General features: G+C 31.8%; 1 protein-coding gene across 2 annotated transcripts; it reads right to left on the bottom strand.

The window, feature by feature from the left end:
• Positions 1–340: 340 nt before the first annotated feature.
• Positions 341–8,938, bottom strand: LOC114169797 (TMV resistance protein N-like). Of its 2 annotated transcripts, XM_028055105.1 has the most exons (5): positions 8,256–8,938; positions 6,898–8,011; positions 2,629–2,904; positions 1,288–2,406; positions 341–1,209 (listed from the first exon to the last, which is right to left on the bottom strand). In XM_028055105.1, exons 1-5 carry the CDS (start codon positions 8,765–8,767, stop codon positions 679–681), a joined length of 3,552 nt encoding a protein of 1,183 aa, XP_027910906.1. In that variant the 5' UTR covers positions 8,768–8,938; the 3' UTR covers positions 341–678. The 2 variants fall into 2 exon arrangements, with proteins under 2 accessions (XP_027910906.1, XP_027910908.1); XM_028055107.1 differs by lacking the exon at positions 2,629–2,904.
• Positions 8,939–15,087: the final 6,149 nt, after the last annotated feature.

The raw sequence follows: 15,087 nt of genomic DNA on the forward strand, positions 1-15,087 counted from the left end.
TTGTGTCAAAATGCAGCTAGTTTAACTTGTCAGAGTAAGGGAACACTTTGTCGTATTGATTATCTTACGATATATGTAGAACAAGATAGTAAAGAAGCAACATAAGAGTAGGAAGGAATTTCTCGTTCAGTTTCAGAAAAGAAGTTTCCTTGTTTCGAAAACCATTTAAATGATGTTATTTCGTGTTCTATTTTCATGTTTTTTCTCTAGAAACTTCATAAAATAACCAAATAGATGTTTTCTGATATCCCTACAATTATATTTGTACTTTTATATACGTAATTACCAGAATACCAAAGCAGATTGCAAAACAGTTGACTAAGGAAGAGATGATACCTCAACTACTTCTTTAATTGAACATTTCCCTCATAACATGCATCACTGAATTCCCCCAACAAGGACCAAGAAGCCATCTAACAAAATGGAACTGAAATTTAAGCTAGACTTAGGGAATCAAGCTACAGAACTGTCAAACTGCAGAACGTAATACGAACCACACATACTGACTGTTACAGAAAAATGTAGTTCTAAATATCTTCGTACATTTGAATGGGTACCATGAGCAATATTGCAACAAAATATCTCCTTTACATGTGTTTGAATGATCCTATCGCCATAGCGAACCTAACAATATGCATGCCAACAGAATCATGAAATTGCAGTGGAAATGCAGCGTTGTTACTTGTTTTCTTCAATTGCCAAAAGTTCGTTCTTCAAGGCCGACGAATTTCCACCATGCATCATTGCTAAGGTTGATAACTCTAGATCCAGATCATATATCAGACGATACCCCCATTTCTTCACATTAATATCAAAGTCATTCCCGATTATGGCTAATATTTTATCATAGAACCATGAGTACTGACATCGATTGAATTCATGTTCATTAAAAAAGGCTATCCACATGCAATCTGAAAATTCGTCCATGATGGCTAGATCATCATGAAGAACCATCTGAATCTTACTGCCATTATATATTCCTCTTGCTTTTGAAGGACACATTGGTGACACAATCCCCCTTCTGCACTGAGCACCGAATACTACACAAAGCAAAGCAGCCACATAGTTATGCCCATAGCGAGATGCATCAATGCATGATATCCCGCTATCCTCCTGATGGTTGAAAAAGCTTGGTATTTCACTTCCAGGAATAACACTTGAAAACATTGGATTCATTGGCATGGACAACGGATCTACGCGGCGTTGCGCCTGGTACCAAAGAAAAAACTGTTAGTTCCTGGAATTTACACACAAAAATAGAGAAAGAGAAAGAAGGATCCTACAGACCTGAAGTATTTGTATCATCCATGAAACAGTCATTCTCGTGCAGCGTTCCCTCTCAATCTCAACTAATTTTGGGCAGTTCAAAACTTCTAAACCTGACTTTATATAATGTCCAGGTTGTTTTTGTGGACCGTCTGTCCATACTGGAGTTTCTGTCGTTGGCCATGGTCGTTTGTAAATTACTGATGGCAAGTAAGTATGTGAAGGGAGCTCAGGCAAATATATCAGTTGCTCGCAATGCCTTAAGACTAAATGATACAGTTTGGAAAGCTCCTTCAGGCTTGGTAGTTTAGAAAAACTGTTTCCACTTAAATTTAGCCTTTCTAATCTGTGAAAACTTCCAACAACATCAGGGATTTCAAGTAAAGCGCAGAAACTTAAATCAAGTTCACGCATGCATGAGAAATAGGGAGAAGGCAAAAAGTGGCTAGCTGAATCTTTATGTCTTCTTGAATGCAACAAGTGTAAAGGCCACTTAAACCACCTTTTCATGATGGATGATCTTACAGAAGCTTCACCTATACAAGGCCTCTTCAAATGACCTTCATCCCTTGCTTCTTCTAAAAACTGGATATAACACAGATTTGAACAGGCCGATAGATTCAGATAACTGAGAGAATTGAGGCATAATATGGTGTAGGGCAAGCTCACAAGCCTTTTGCAGCCTTCCATATTCAAAATAGTGAGTTTTTTTAGATGATGAATGGATGGATTGATCTGCCTCAGCTTCATACATCCTTGGAGATTTAGAATTTCAAGATTTAGGTCCTCTCTAAAATGTGGTAACATGGTAAGACTTTCGCAGTCTTTCAAGTTCAAAAATTTCAGTTTTCTTATATGACCAATGGATGGATGGATCTTCTCCAGTTTTATACAGCTCTCAAGATCTAGTATTTCAAGATTTTGGGTCTCTTCAAAATGTGGCAACTTTATAAGATTTTCGCAGCCTTCCAAAGTCACATAAGAGAGTTTTCTTCGAAGACCAATGGATGGATGGATCTCCTTTATTTTTGTACAACTTCTCAGACTTAGCCACTCAAGATTTATGGCCTCCCCTAAATCTGGCATCTTGATTAGGTCTTCTGAAAAAGAGAGATCCAAACGCTTCAAATTGTGTAAAGGCTGAAAGACAATAACAGGAAACAAAGTCAATAATCACACTTATCTTTCTTTTGTTGACTTGCATATACTTGTACAGGTTGAATGATACATCTCTTGAAATGGCATGTGAATATATATCATAACATTCATATAGCATAACATATCGAATTTTTAAAACAATCATAAAGCTTAGATACTTTGATTGTTCATATAAAATCAGAAAAGAACAATACGTAACTATACCTTTGTATCTTCCCATAGTTGCTCGATATTGCTATAAGTCAGGGACAATGAAACAAGCTTGTATGGTACAAAACGAGATGGCAAAGACTTAAAAGGATATCCAATCCAACATAGATATCCTAATTCACTAGGAAGATAGTCCAGGATTCCGGAAAAATATGCACCATTGATCTTGAGCAACTTAAGATGACTCACGTTTGAAAACGCATCTGCGTTCAAGGTTGTTTTACGGTATTCAAACTTATTACAAACTACGGCTTCCAGATTTTCTGCGGGCTACAACATTGAAAAGTGGAAAGAAAACGTTAGAGCATTCATAAGTGTTTGCATACATTTATAAGTATTTGATGAGAGGGTGAAGAACTTGTTATATTTGGGGCTAATTGTTTACTTTCATATTCCTCGTTTTCAAATGTTGAACTTTGCTTCAAAATAGTTGATGAAATTATTTTCTCCTCCCACCTTTTATTTCCACCAATTCTAAGAAGTCTTCTCATTAAATTTGACATCTTAATTGATTATCACCTCCTTCATCTTTAAACTGTAAACTCTACATATCCAATTTGACACTAAACTATTACAAATAAAGATATATCATCCACTGTTCAAGCTTTGTTCTCTCTTTAGTTTGGAAACTTGAGCATAAAAACACACCCAAAAATTTTAAGATGATTCACAAAAGGGTTTTTCTGCTCTAAACTTCAAATGGTATCATGTTCCAAACAAACTTTGTTTTGCATCTATTCAGCATGCAAATTGTTGTATTAAAATCCTTCAGGGGAAAAAACTCTTTAGGCGTTTCTTTCTCAAACAACACAAACTTATGTCACCGTTTTATCTTGCCACCAAGTTGAGTTTTCTTTCAATTCTCAATTCTCCACTCTCGATTCTCAATTCGAAAAGTATACTCGTAATTCAAAAGTTGTCCAATGTTGAACATATTTTCATCTAGTTTTTCTACTTAAAGAGTGTCATGAATTACCTTATCTCATTGCTTTTTTGTAACTCCAATGTTGTCTTTGTCTTCTTCCCTTTACATTCCATTGCCTAATTTAACTTGTGAGGCAAATGAGGATTTCATGTTAACAAAAGCTTTTGTATCTCTGGTCATGTGACTATTGCACTCTTGTTCAAATATCATATGTTTTTATGCTCTCGTGTAGTCTTTTAACAACCTAAGAACAAATTTCCTTCACCGTATTCTGCTTTAACAAATAAATTATGTTATTGATTGTGAAAGTGACAATCCTTTTTTAACAAGCAAAAACGCTTTGCAATTATTACATTATGACTTTATTCAAGCATTCGATCTAGGTGGGTTTTCCTCCACCTCTAAAGAACTCATCAATATTTGTTGATTCGACTTTTTGAGATTACTCCATAAGTTTAAATTGAAAACATAACACAACTATTTGGTCGTAGGATCTAATTTACTTCATCAACCTTTGAACAAACATTTAGTTTCTTCTATAACATCGACCATATATAGTTAAAATTATTCAGTCAAATTAGTAGTAATTAGTAAATCTTTTACCAACAATTCTTCAATAATTGATTGTATCTCCATGGGAGGACTTCATTCAATCACTAATTCAGAAATCTATTGGAATATTCACTCAAACATTCCTTTTCTTTCACTTTTCTCATTTTCAAAATCTCTCTCAAGAGATTGAAGTTTGATTGTTCACACCCTTTGAATCTCCTTCAAACTCTTGTTGAAAAGTATCTCGTGCTTCCTTGATTTTTTTGGCCTCATGATCTTTTGAAATTTGTCTAGTGAGATATTCATACCTCATTTAGTTTATTGTTGTTGCAAAGATCTATAACTCTAATAACACTTTGCTGGCACAATAAAATTGTTGCCTATATAAAAACTTAGAACAAAAGGAAGATAATTTGGGTTTTTAATTTATGTTTTTCTTATAGTCTCGAGTGCATTCACAAACATTTTAAAGATTGATGTAAGGCCCACTTTTATTGAGTGCCCTAATGTTAAGGGCTGCCACACTGTTGGGCCTAAACGGCTGGCCCATAGGGTGCCAAGGCCCCTAAAGCAGCTAAGGTCCTTCAATTGCAAGTCATTCTGAAAAAATCAGTACCCTAACTCACCCATTTTCTCTCCACAGAACCTCTGTTAGGGTTTGGAGATCTAGCCAAGTTCAAGTGAGCTCAAACTCCGTCTCCCGTAAGTTAGTTCTCGAACCTAGCCTTTTTAAGTTGTTTTCGTGGTTTATGTTGGGACTCACTGTGTGAATCCAATCTCCTTTGTTGTGCCACTGTTTCAGTTCATATATCTGTCCTTGGAGCTACCGGTTTCGCTGGCTTAAGAGTCGAAGTCCAATATTAACCCTTTTCCAGGTAAGGAAGCTAGGGTTTCACGTTATTTCTATTTTATACGATTAATGTTTGTGAAATATGAGAAAAGATTGGGGGAAAACGTTAGTTTTTTGTATATTTCTGAGTTAGGGGTTCAAATATTTATGAAACTGTGATATTTGACGTTATTTCTCGTATTTTGATAAGTCGCACAGTCGCTGGGCGAGTGCCCTGGGTCGTTGGGCGACTGCGTATTTTTCTAATATGCACAGTTTTAGTAAAATTGACTTTTTCGAGTCATTAACCGTTGGATTGAGCTCAAATTTTGACATGTGGTTCATAACATGCTATTTTATGGTTTGATCGGTTGGATCATCTATTAGATGTTTGTAGCTTGAGAAATGTGTCACGCATTACTGCAATGATTTTGGTTTTGTGATAATAAATTTTCTTGGGAATTTTGGTGTAAGAATTATGGTTGTGGGTTGTGCTTGATTGTATGGAATTGCAAGTACTTAAATGTTGGCACTCATTTATTTGGGATGAATACTATTTTGTGATATATGTATGTCTTGGTATGCATTTATAAAGTATGAGATGAATGAATTTGCATGAGTAATGTGATTCATAGATTGTGAATGATGATCTTGGATAAATCTTGGCATGCGATTTCAATGAAATGATTGGTTATATATGTGGTCATGAATTCGGTATGAACAATAATGTTACATTGATGGCATGGTATTGGTATGAGGTGAGTTCTATATCCCCGAATTGGGAAGAATGGGATGGTATGAAATCAACATGGAATATGAATCAGGATGGTTACAAAGGATGGCGTGAGGTGTTAAATGCATCATCAATATTACTTGTTTGTTTGGAATGTGATTGGTATGTTGTCAGTATGTAAATCCACGAGTCTCTAGGTGAGACTTCCTGGTGGTGCTTTAGTCGTCGGGACGTAATTTCATGGCCCCTGTTAGTCGAAGTCCATGGTGGTGTCCCATCTATATAATTTGGTAAGGATTCAAGGTAAGGTTAGATCCTGACACTCTAAGGAGTCAGTTAGTCTCACTTAGAACGGATTGACTCTTGTGGTGAGACAAGAGACCTGAAACTCATTAAGGGCTAACCTTGTGTGTGGGGATTGAAACATTGTAACACTTGTAGGGTAATCCACCACAAGTGCAAGCATCCGCTGAATCCGACCAGATTATATGTATCCGGATGAGTCGAGTCGAGTCTTAGTGTATTGATTGGAAGGTCATAACATGCTTGGATGATGTATGTATATCGGACTGTGAAAGTATATTTGATTGTATGATAAAATCTTTTCGGCTCTAGCGTACCCTTTGCTTGTTTGATTGCTTTGTATGTTGCTCTTTTACCTTTGCGATGATCATCAATTTATTGATGGGAGCAAATGCGAGAGGTACTCATGGTCAACAGGGAAGAGATGATTCCGCTGCATAGTCTACTTGGATTAGACTTCATGTTCTTCTTGGGTTTTTCTTAGGAGTTATGCTTATGTTCCAAGACCGCGTTACTATACTATCCTGTGTGACGTTCCCTTTCAATATGGGACGTTACAATTGACGAGTTTGTGTTTTAATAGTCAGAAAATATAAAGACTTATCGATGCCTCCAAATACTGCTTAAAAAATCTTCATTAATCATTTGACAACTATTAAATTAAAATTTTGACAGAAGAGAATTCAACTGTTACTCTGGTACACCAAGAGACTATCTATCATCAAGTTGACCAAACTTGATGTAATAACCTAAATGACCAATTTGGTTAAATATAGAAACCTTAAGGAACCAAAAATAAAACTAGTAAAACTTAAAAGGAACACACTGAAACTTACTGTTAAACAAGATAGCACAATTCTATATTTTATATCCCAGATAAATGTGAACATAATAAAATTTTGTAATTGAAAACTATTGTACCATGTTATTTGACAATATTTTTTGGAGATCCTTGCTGCTCCACACTCTGCTCCAGTTTCTTGGCTCTTTAGGTGATATTTCACGAACAATGGACCGGCCCAAGTCTATCAACAGGCGATGCATTATAAGTCTCCCATCCTTGACGATCAAGAGTGATTTATTTATGAGAACTTTCAAGCCATAGTCGGGATAAAATCCACGAAACTTTAGAATTTCTACTGCATTTTCCACTTCATAATTATGGAGAAAGCAAGAAATGTCTAGAAATATTTCCTTGTTTGTAGAATCCAACGCTTCAAAACTTATTCTCAGCACATCCATAATCTTTTTACTTTTATTTTCTCTTAGCATAGCTAATGCACTTCTCCATTGTGATACACTTAGACCAAATAATGTTGAACCCAATATTTCAAGTGCTAAAGGATGACCTTGAACATGCCATAGTACCTCATTTGTCATCTTTTCATAATCACTCATAATAATATTAGCTTTGAAAGCATGTCTACAAAATAATTGAACGGCCTCTTCTTTCTCTAGTGGTTGAACTTGGTGAACCTCATCTACTCCATGTATCCTCAATATTTGTTCATCCCTAGAAATTATGATGATTATGCTCCCTCTACCAAGACAATCACGTAACATAGTGTCTCGATTCCCAGTAAATATCTTTAGCTGTTCAACTTCATCAACATTATCGAGAACTATAAGTGTTTTTTTACGTTGTAGCATTTTCCATATCAAATAAGTTCCTTCAGAAACATTGCAAATCTCTTCATATTTTTCATTTAGAGAACAAGAAAGCAATTGCTTTTGTACACCTAATGTACTAGAATCTCCATATATCTGGTTCACATCATCAATATAACAAGTAAAATCATATTGATGACAGATTCTTTCGTATAAAGCACGAACAAGAGTAGTCTTTCCTACTCCACCCATTCCACTGATTCCAAAAACTCTAACATCATTACTTGACCCCATATATAACAGTTTTTCCAATTCCTCGACACGAAATTGCATCCCAACTAGATTATCATTTGGAAGACTAGAAAATTTATGACCCAATACATCTGTCACCTTTTGAACAATTTCTTCAATCACTGCATATTGTGGCCTGCCATTTTAATGAAAATAAGGAATGTCAAGTCATCACCCAAAAGAACCAAATAGGTAAATTATGTTACTTCTTCAAGACATTAAACCTCTCTCAAGTGTATTAGGATAACAAATTGAAGAAAACCACGAGCAAGAGATTTTTGAGAAGATATATGTATAGATATATGGTAGGACTACCTAAGTGTTAGAGACATATACGAAGTAAATTTAGATTTATGATTAAATGAGAGAAGATAGCTTACCTATTTCTAATGTCCCAGCCACTGAGATTGGCAACTTGTGTGAGAGCTTCTCTCCATCTCTGCACTTCCTCCATCCCTTCATTATCTTCTCTAAATCTTTCTTCGAATTCGACAAAGGGTTTCTCGTAATAGCCACTCTGTTTTCGCACATCTGACGGATCCACATCATAAAAAATAGGTAGAACATGTCTTCCCGGTGTTTCAACCAAATAGCAAATGTGTGCAAGTTCACGCAAGCACCAAGTGGAGGAAGCATAGTTCTTAGAGAAGACCACGATGAAAATGCGAGACCCTTCAATGGCTTGTTGCAGTTCCGGTGCTATGGATTCACCTTTCCTGAGATCTGCATCGTCTTTGAAGGCATGGAAGCCTTTTCTACGAAGAACTTGGAAGAGAAAATCAGTGAAGTTGTTTCGAGTGTCTTCACCTCGGAAACTCACAAACACATCATATATTCTTGTGACTTGAGATGATGAAGAAGAGCTGCATTGCATGATGGCTTTAGAAGGCATTGCAAATGACAAAAATGGAAGCAAACTTGGTGACTGAACAGTTAAGATACGAAGTATGGACAAACAATTGAAGAAATATACATTGACAAGAGTCTTGTGGGCGTTGAGTTGGTCTTTTCTTGGAAATTTCTCCCACTTTGTTCCTCGTAATTGCGTTCATCAATTTTTAATTCCCATCCATGACTTCTGTTGGGTGTTTCTCCTCCGAACCAACCTCAAGCATTTTTAAAATGGAAAACGAATTGTTGACAAAAGTTTATTTTAACAAATTTTGACAAATTATTACATGACTTTTGTTTTCTCTTTAATTTTTTATTTCAAAAATTATTTGGATCATTTGTATAAAATTTAAAGAAAATAATTTTTTAACAACTAAAATTTGACAATTTTATTTTACAACTTGATCTGTTATGGTTTTTCATCTTTTATTTCTTTTTCATTTTTTTTAAATTAATTAAAAGATGTCACTTCTTACGAAAAAATTATCAAAATTTAATTATTAACATATCATTGTCCAAAATTTAAATATTGTTTGGATCATATTTGTGTAAAATTTAAATATTGTTTTTTTTTTCACTTTCCATATGAACGATTTGGTGACAAACTTTATTTTAACAAACTTTGATAAAGTCCTATATAACTTTTGTTTTTTTTTTCACGTCATTTTCCGTTCATATGCAAAGTCAGAGAAGATAATGTTTAAATTTTATAAAAACATGATTAAAATAATTTTTGAAATAAAGATATTAAAGAGAAAACAAAAGTCAATGTAAAACCTTGTGAAAGTTTGTTAAAATAAACTTTGCCAACAAATAGATTTTCTTATTCATCTGCAAAAGAAAAGAAGACAACATTTAAATTTTACACAAATATAATCCAAATAATTTTTAAAATAAAAAATAAAAAAAAAATAAAAAACAAAAGTCACGAAGTGCTTTGTTAAAATAAGGTTAAAATACTCCGTTGGTCCTCGTTTTTGTAGCAAAATCTCAATTTGGTCCTCGTATTTTTATTAGTCTCAATTAGGTCCTCATTTTTGTAAATTAGTATCAATTAGGTCCTTTCCGTTAGTACAGTTAAGTAGGTGCCACGTGTCAGCTTCTCTTTTTTTTGAATTTTTTGAATTTTTTTGAATTTTTTTTTGAATTTTTTGAATTTTTTGAATTTTTTTTTAAATTTTTTAATTTTTTAAAATTTTTAAAAAAAAATATTTATGCCACGTGTCACTTCTGTAATGTGCCACGTGTCAATCTAATATGGTGACACGTGTCAAATTAATGTATGAATCTCAATTTGGTCCTCATATTTGTTAATTTGATTTGATTTCAGTCCCAAATTTTTTTAAAATAATTTTAATTTCATATGCTCCAAATTTAGAACAAATTTAATTTTTTTATAAATGTAATGATGATACTTTTATTACAAGTGATATTTCTATTACATATTTTTAACAACATTTAATTTATTTAAATTTATATTTTACATTAAACTTTATTTAAATTTTATTTTAAAATTATAAATATATAAATTAATAAATTTATATTCGAAATATTTGTATAATATTCAATATCAACAATATTTTAGAGTTGGCTTAAAAATAACAATTTTATAAATTCAAATTTAAAATTTTAAAATAATTTTATAAAAAATTAAAATAAATATATTTAAAATTTTAATATTAAATATAATTAATATTATTAAAATATTTAATTAAAATATCAATTTTAATAAAAATAATCATAACATTATATAAAAGTAAAATTTGGTTTAAATTTGGAGTGCCTGAAATTGAAAATTTTTAAAAAAATTTGGGACTCAAATCAAATCAATTTAACAAATATGAGGACCAAATTGATATTCATATATTAATTTGACACGTGTCACCATAATAGATTGACACGTGGCCAATTACAGAAGTGACACGTGGCATAAATATTTTTTTAAAAATATATTTTAAAAATTTAAAAAAAAAAATTTAAAAATTCAAAAAAAAATTCAAAAAAACGAGGAGTTGACACGTGGCACCTAATTAACGGTGTTTGTTCTCTACTAACGGAAAGGACCTAATTGATACTAATTTACAAAAATGGGGACCTAATTGAGACTAATAAAAATATGAGGACCAAATTGAGATTCTGCAACAAAAATGAGGACCAACGGAGTATTTTAACCTTAAAATAAACTTTGTGTACAAATCATTTTCGGAAGAAGAAAAACCGGTTACCGAAATTACCTTCTTTCACCAGTACACCTCACACACAGTTGCCGAAATTCAAAACCTAATTAAAGTAGTATTAGATTCTGAAATTTGGTTAAAAAATTTATTAAATTATGCCATCCGATTAAAAAAATTACTAAATTTCATTAAAAATAATTAACGAATTTCAAAATTCAGTAAAAAAATTATCATTTTTCAAAAGCCGTTAAGAAAATTATAATATTTCGAAGTCAGTTAACATATTTCATAAATTTCAAAAATTATATATATAATTTTTCTTCAATTTTTTTAAATAATATATTAAGAAAATAAAAAATTGAAAAACAAATAAAATAAAAAAAATGAACATTAAAAAATTAAAAAACCAAAATATAAAAACAAAAATACAAAAATATAAAATAATTATATATATTAAAAATATTAAAAATAAATTAAAAATATATTAAAAATAAATATATTCATTAATTAAAAAACAAGTAATCCTTTAACAAATTAAATAAAAGAATATCGAAATTTAAAAACTATATAAATATATATATATATATATATTAATGTTTAATTTTATTTTTAAATATATATTAAAAATACTTAAAAAATAAATTAAATTAAAAATACTTAAACTTTAAATTAAAAAAATATTAATTTTGTTTAAACTTTTTTTAATTTTATTTAAAGTTTATGTTTTTTAAATTTAAATGTTTTCTTTATTTTATGTATTTGTTATGTTTTCATAGTTCTCAACATATATTTAAAAAATAAAATAAAATAAAATGTTAATATATATATATATATATATATATATATTTATATATATATATATATATATATATATATATATATATATTAAACTTTAAATAAAATAAAAATAAAAACGAAAAATGAAAAATTTATTCTATTTCTATTTAATTTTATTTAAAGTTTAATTTCTTTTCAATTTTAATTATTTTCATTTAGTTTGTTATTTTAGATTTTATTCATTTGTTTAATATATATTTCAGAAATAAATAATTAATATGTATGTATACATATAACTATTTTATTTTTTATTTAAAATATTAAATATATATATATATATATATATATATAAATACATATTTGTAAGCCCACTTTTATTTAGTGTTCTAATGTTTAGGGGTTGCCACTTTTATTTAATGTTCTAATCAGCGTCCTAACTCTCTGATTTTCTCTCCACATAACCTCTTCTAGGGTTTGTTCCTACGCAGTAGCAAGCTTGTCCCACGTTGTTCTTCCTCCATGTAAGTTAGCCTCCAACTCATATCTTCATTCTCTGGTTTGCTTTTGTAGTCTAGTTAGGATTCTCCCTAGCTCACATGCTTAATCCATATCACAATCTTTTTAGCTCGCGAAACTGTGCTAGGAGTTGTGGTGCTTCTCTGTTCATACTCATGATTCCCTTTAGTAGCTCTTTCCAGGTAAGGGAAGTTAGGATTTCTCGTTTTAAAGTCATAACTACTTGTTGTACCTTTATTTCTGTGTTTGAAATGCTTGGGTGCTATTGTGATGGCTTGTAATGTTGCTAAATGTCGTTAGGATTCTGGAATGTGGACTGCTACACGAGGTAACAGTGGTGAGCACTGGTTTTCTCGCCCAAGCGAGCGTGTCTCGCCTAGGCGAGACTAACAGAGGCTCGCCCAGGTCTTTTGCGCGAGTTGTCGCTCAGGCGACCCATCTTCGTTTTGAGCGAGGGAATGTCTCGCTCAAGCGAGGAGGTCTCACCTAAGCGAGAAAGTGCAGAAGGCCACTATTTATGTTTGTCAAGATCTCGCTTAGGCGAAAGGAGCTCACCTGAGTGAGAGTCCCTCTCGCTTGAGCGAGACCTTTATGCCTGAGTGAGGAGTTGGGCGAGGAGTGTGCTTGTTCTGTTGTTTCTTTGTTCTTGAATGTTGGCCATATGTTTGTATTGATTATACTTTTAAAGCATGAATTGGGTGATTGTGTATGAGTGAGATGATTTATGGTCTATGATGGATGAGTTTGACATGATTTGGGCATGTTGCATGTATGGAATGATTCATGGGCTAAAACTGATGAGTTTGGTATGGTTTTGGTATGGAATATGTATGGAGGTTGGTTATAAATGTTGGCATGAAATTTGTATGCGTAACAGTTACATACTTGGATGGTGAAATATGATTTGTATGTGGTTAGGGCGTAATTCCACGATAGTTTCGTGGTGGTGCCTCATTGGTTAGGGCGTAATTCCATGAGCCTCTAGGTGAGACCTCATGGTGGTGCCTCAGTTGGTCGGGATGTAATTCCATGACCCCTGTTAGTGGGAGTTCATGGTGGTTCCCTATCTATATAATTTAGTAAGGATTCAAGGTAAGGATTGCATCCTGACACTCTAAAGAGTCAGTTAGTTTCACATAGAGCGTACTGACTCTAGTGGTGAGAGTAGCAAGAGGCCTGGAACCCATTAAGGGCTAACCTTGTGTGTGGGGGATGAGACACTGGAACATTTAGCTCGGTAGAGCAGTAAAAGCCGCAAGCATCCGCTGAATCCGACTAATTATATGTATCCGGATGAGTCGTGTATGAGTCTTAGTGTATTGTTTGCAAGTCATAACATGATTGGTTGGCCTATGCATCTTGAACTATAAAATTCTATGTAACTATATGATAACTCATTTTCTTCTCTAACTTACCCTTTTGTTTGTTGTATGTCTTGCTTGTGTGGTTCTCTCTTTTTGTGATGATCATCAATTTATTGATGTGAGCTGATGCGATACATCCTAGTGGCCAGCAGGGAAATGGTGACTCCGCTACATAGCCTGCTTGAGCTGGATTCCTTTTGCTTGGGCTTTTCTTTTAGGGCTACAACCCATGTAATGTCTTGTCTCGGAGTTTCTACTTTGTACTACTGTTGATCTCTTTACTATACTTTGTATCGGCATCGTGGTGTGCCTTGTCTTTTCTTTTGTACCTTGGATATTGTAAGGCGTAATGTTTAGACTCCGGGACCATGTCTCTATATTATCTGTGTGACATGTCATTTAAGTAAGGTATTTATTTAAATGGGGTGTTACAATATTAATATTTTATTTTATTTTTAAAATATATAGCAAAAAATAAAATATTAGACTATAAAAAAATAAAAAAAAATCACTAAAAAGAATTAAACATAACTAATAAATTAGAAAATTAAAGAATAAAAAAGAAAAGAAAAAGATATATATATATATATATTTCTTTTTTTTCCTTTTTTAGTTTAAAGTTTTATTATTTTAATTTAAATTATTTTTTAATTTTATTTATTTTATAAGTATTTTTATAATTATTTTATTTATAAAGTTAACATATATATTATTTTCTATTTTATTTTAATTCTGTTTGAAATTAAAATTTTTAATTTAAATATTTTTTTATTTTTGTTATTTTATATTTTTCTATTATTAATTTAAATTTACTTTAATATAATTTGTTAAAAAATTAATAAAAGTAAAAATTAAATATAATTAAAAATAAATAAATTTTAAATTTAAAAAAGTAAATGCGAATATATATATATATATATATATATATATATATATTTATTTATTTATTTATTTCTGAAAGTAGACTTTAGTATGTATATTTTTTATATTCAGAAGTCTAAATTCTTGATGGGTTGTCAACATTCGAAAACATCTTATCGGAAGTCGATATCTAGATATAATTTAGGGTGCAATATGTGTTAATGTGATTAAATGGTTAAAGAATAATTTTAGAATTTTTTTTTTTTAAGTTGCAGAAGAAATCTTGAAGATAAAGAAATAAAGCCCCTCATTTTCGACAATGTGGTCATTGACAAGTAACTGAAATCAGTAAAAGGGTCCAAACATTGAAACTCAGACCCAAAGAAAGCATAATAGCTAACTCATAATGGTTCTGATTTTTTTCAGTGTTACAAGAGCCAAATTTTGGATTTTTCTTGGGATTTTGTCTTGGGATGTAGTCACAAGGGGATAAGAGTATTCTCACTGCTAACCTGGTTTTGATAAATTCTCTTCTTGTAACTGCTTCCAAGTTTTTCTCCTTGCATTTGCTGAATTGATGGAAAAGTATTGAGCATTTGAGTTTCTGAAATTATAAAGCTAAAAAT

The sequence above is a fragment of the Vigna unguiculata genome, chromosome 11, assembly GCF_004118075.2.
Source record: "Vigna unguiculata cultivar IT97K-499-35 chromosome 11, ASM411807v1, whole genome shotgun sequence".
Lineage (NCBI taxonomy): Eukaryota > Viridiplantae > Streptophyta > Magnoliopsida > Fabales > Fabaceae > Vigna > Vigna unguiculata.

Excerpts from the sequence above, each read along its gene's own strand:
- LOC114169797 (XM_028055105.1), bottom strand. The coding sequence starts at position 8,767 with ATGCCTTCTAAAGCCATCATGCAATGCAGCTCTTCTTCATCATCTCAA. Across the intron at positions 8,012-8,255 it reads GGCTGGGACATTAGAAATAG|GCCACAATATGCAGTGATTG; the intron begins GTAAGCTATCTT and ends TTAAAATGGCAG. Across the intron at positions 2,407-2,628 it reads AACTATGGGAAGATACAAAG|CCTTTACACAATTTGAAGCG; the intron begins GTATAGTTACGT and ends ATTGTCTTTCAG.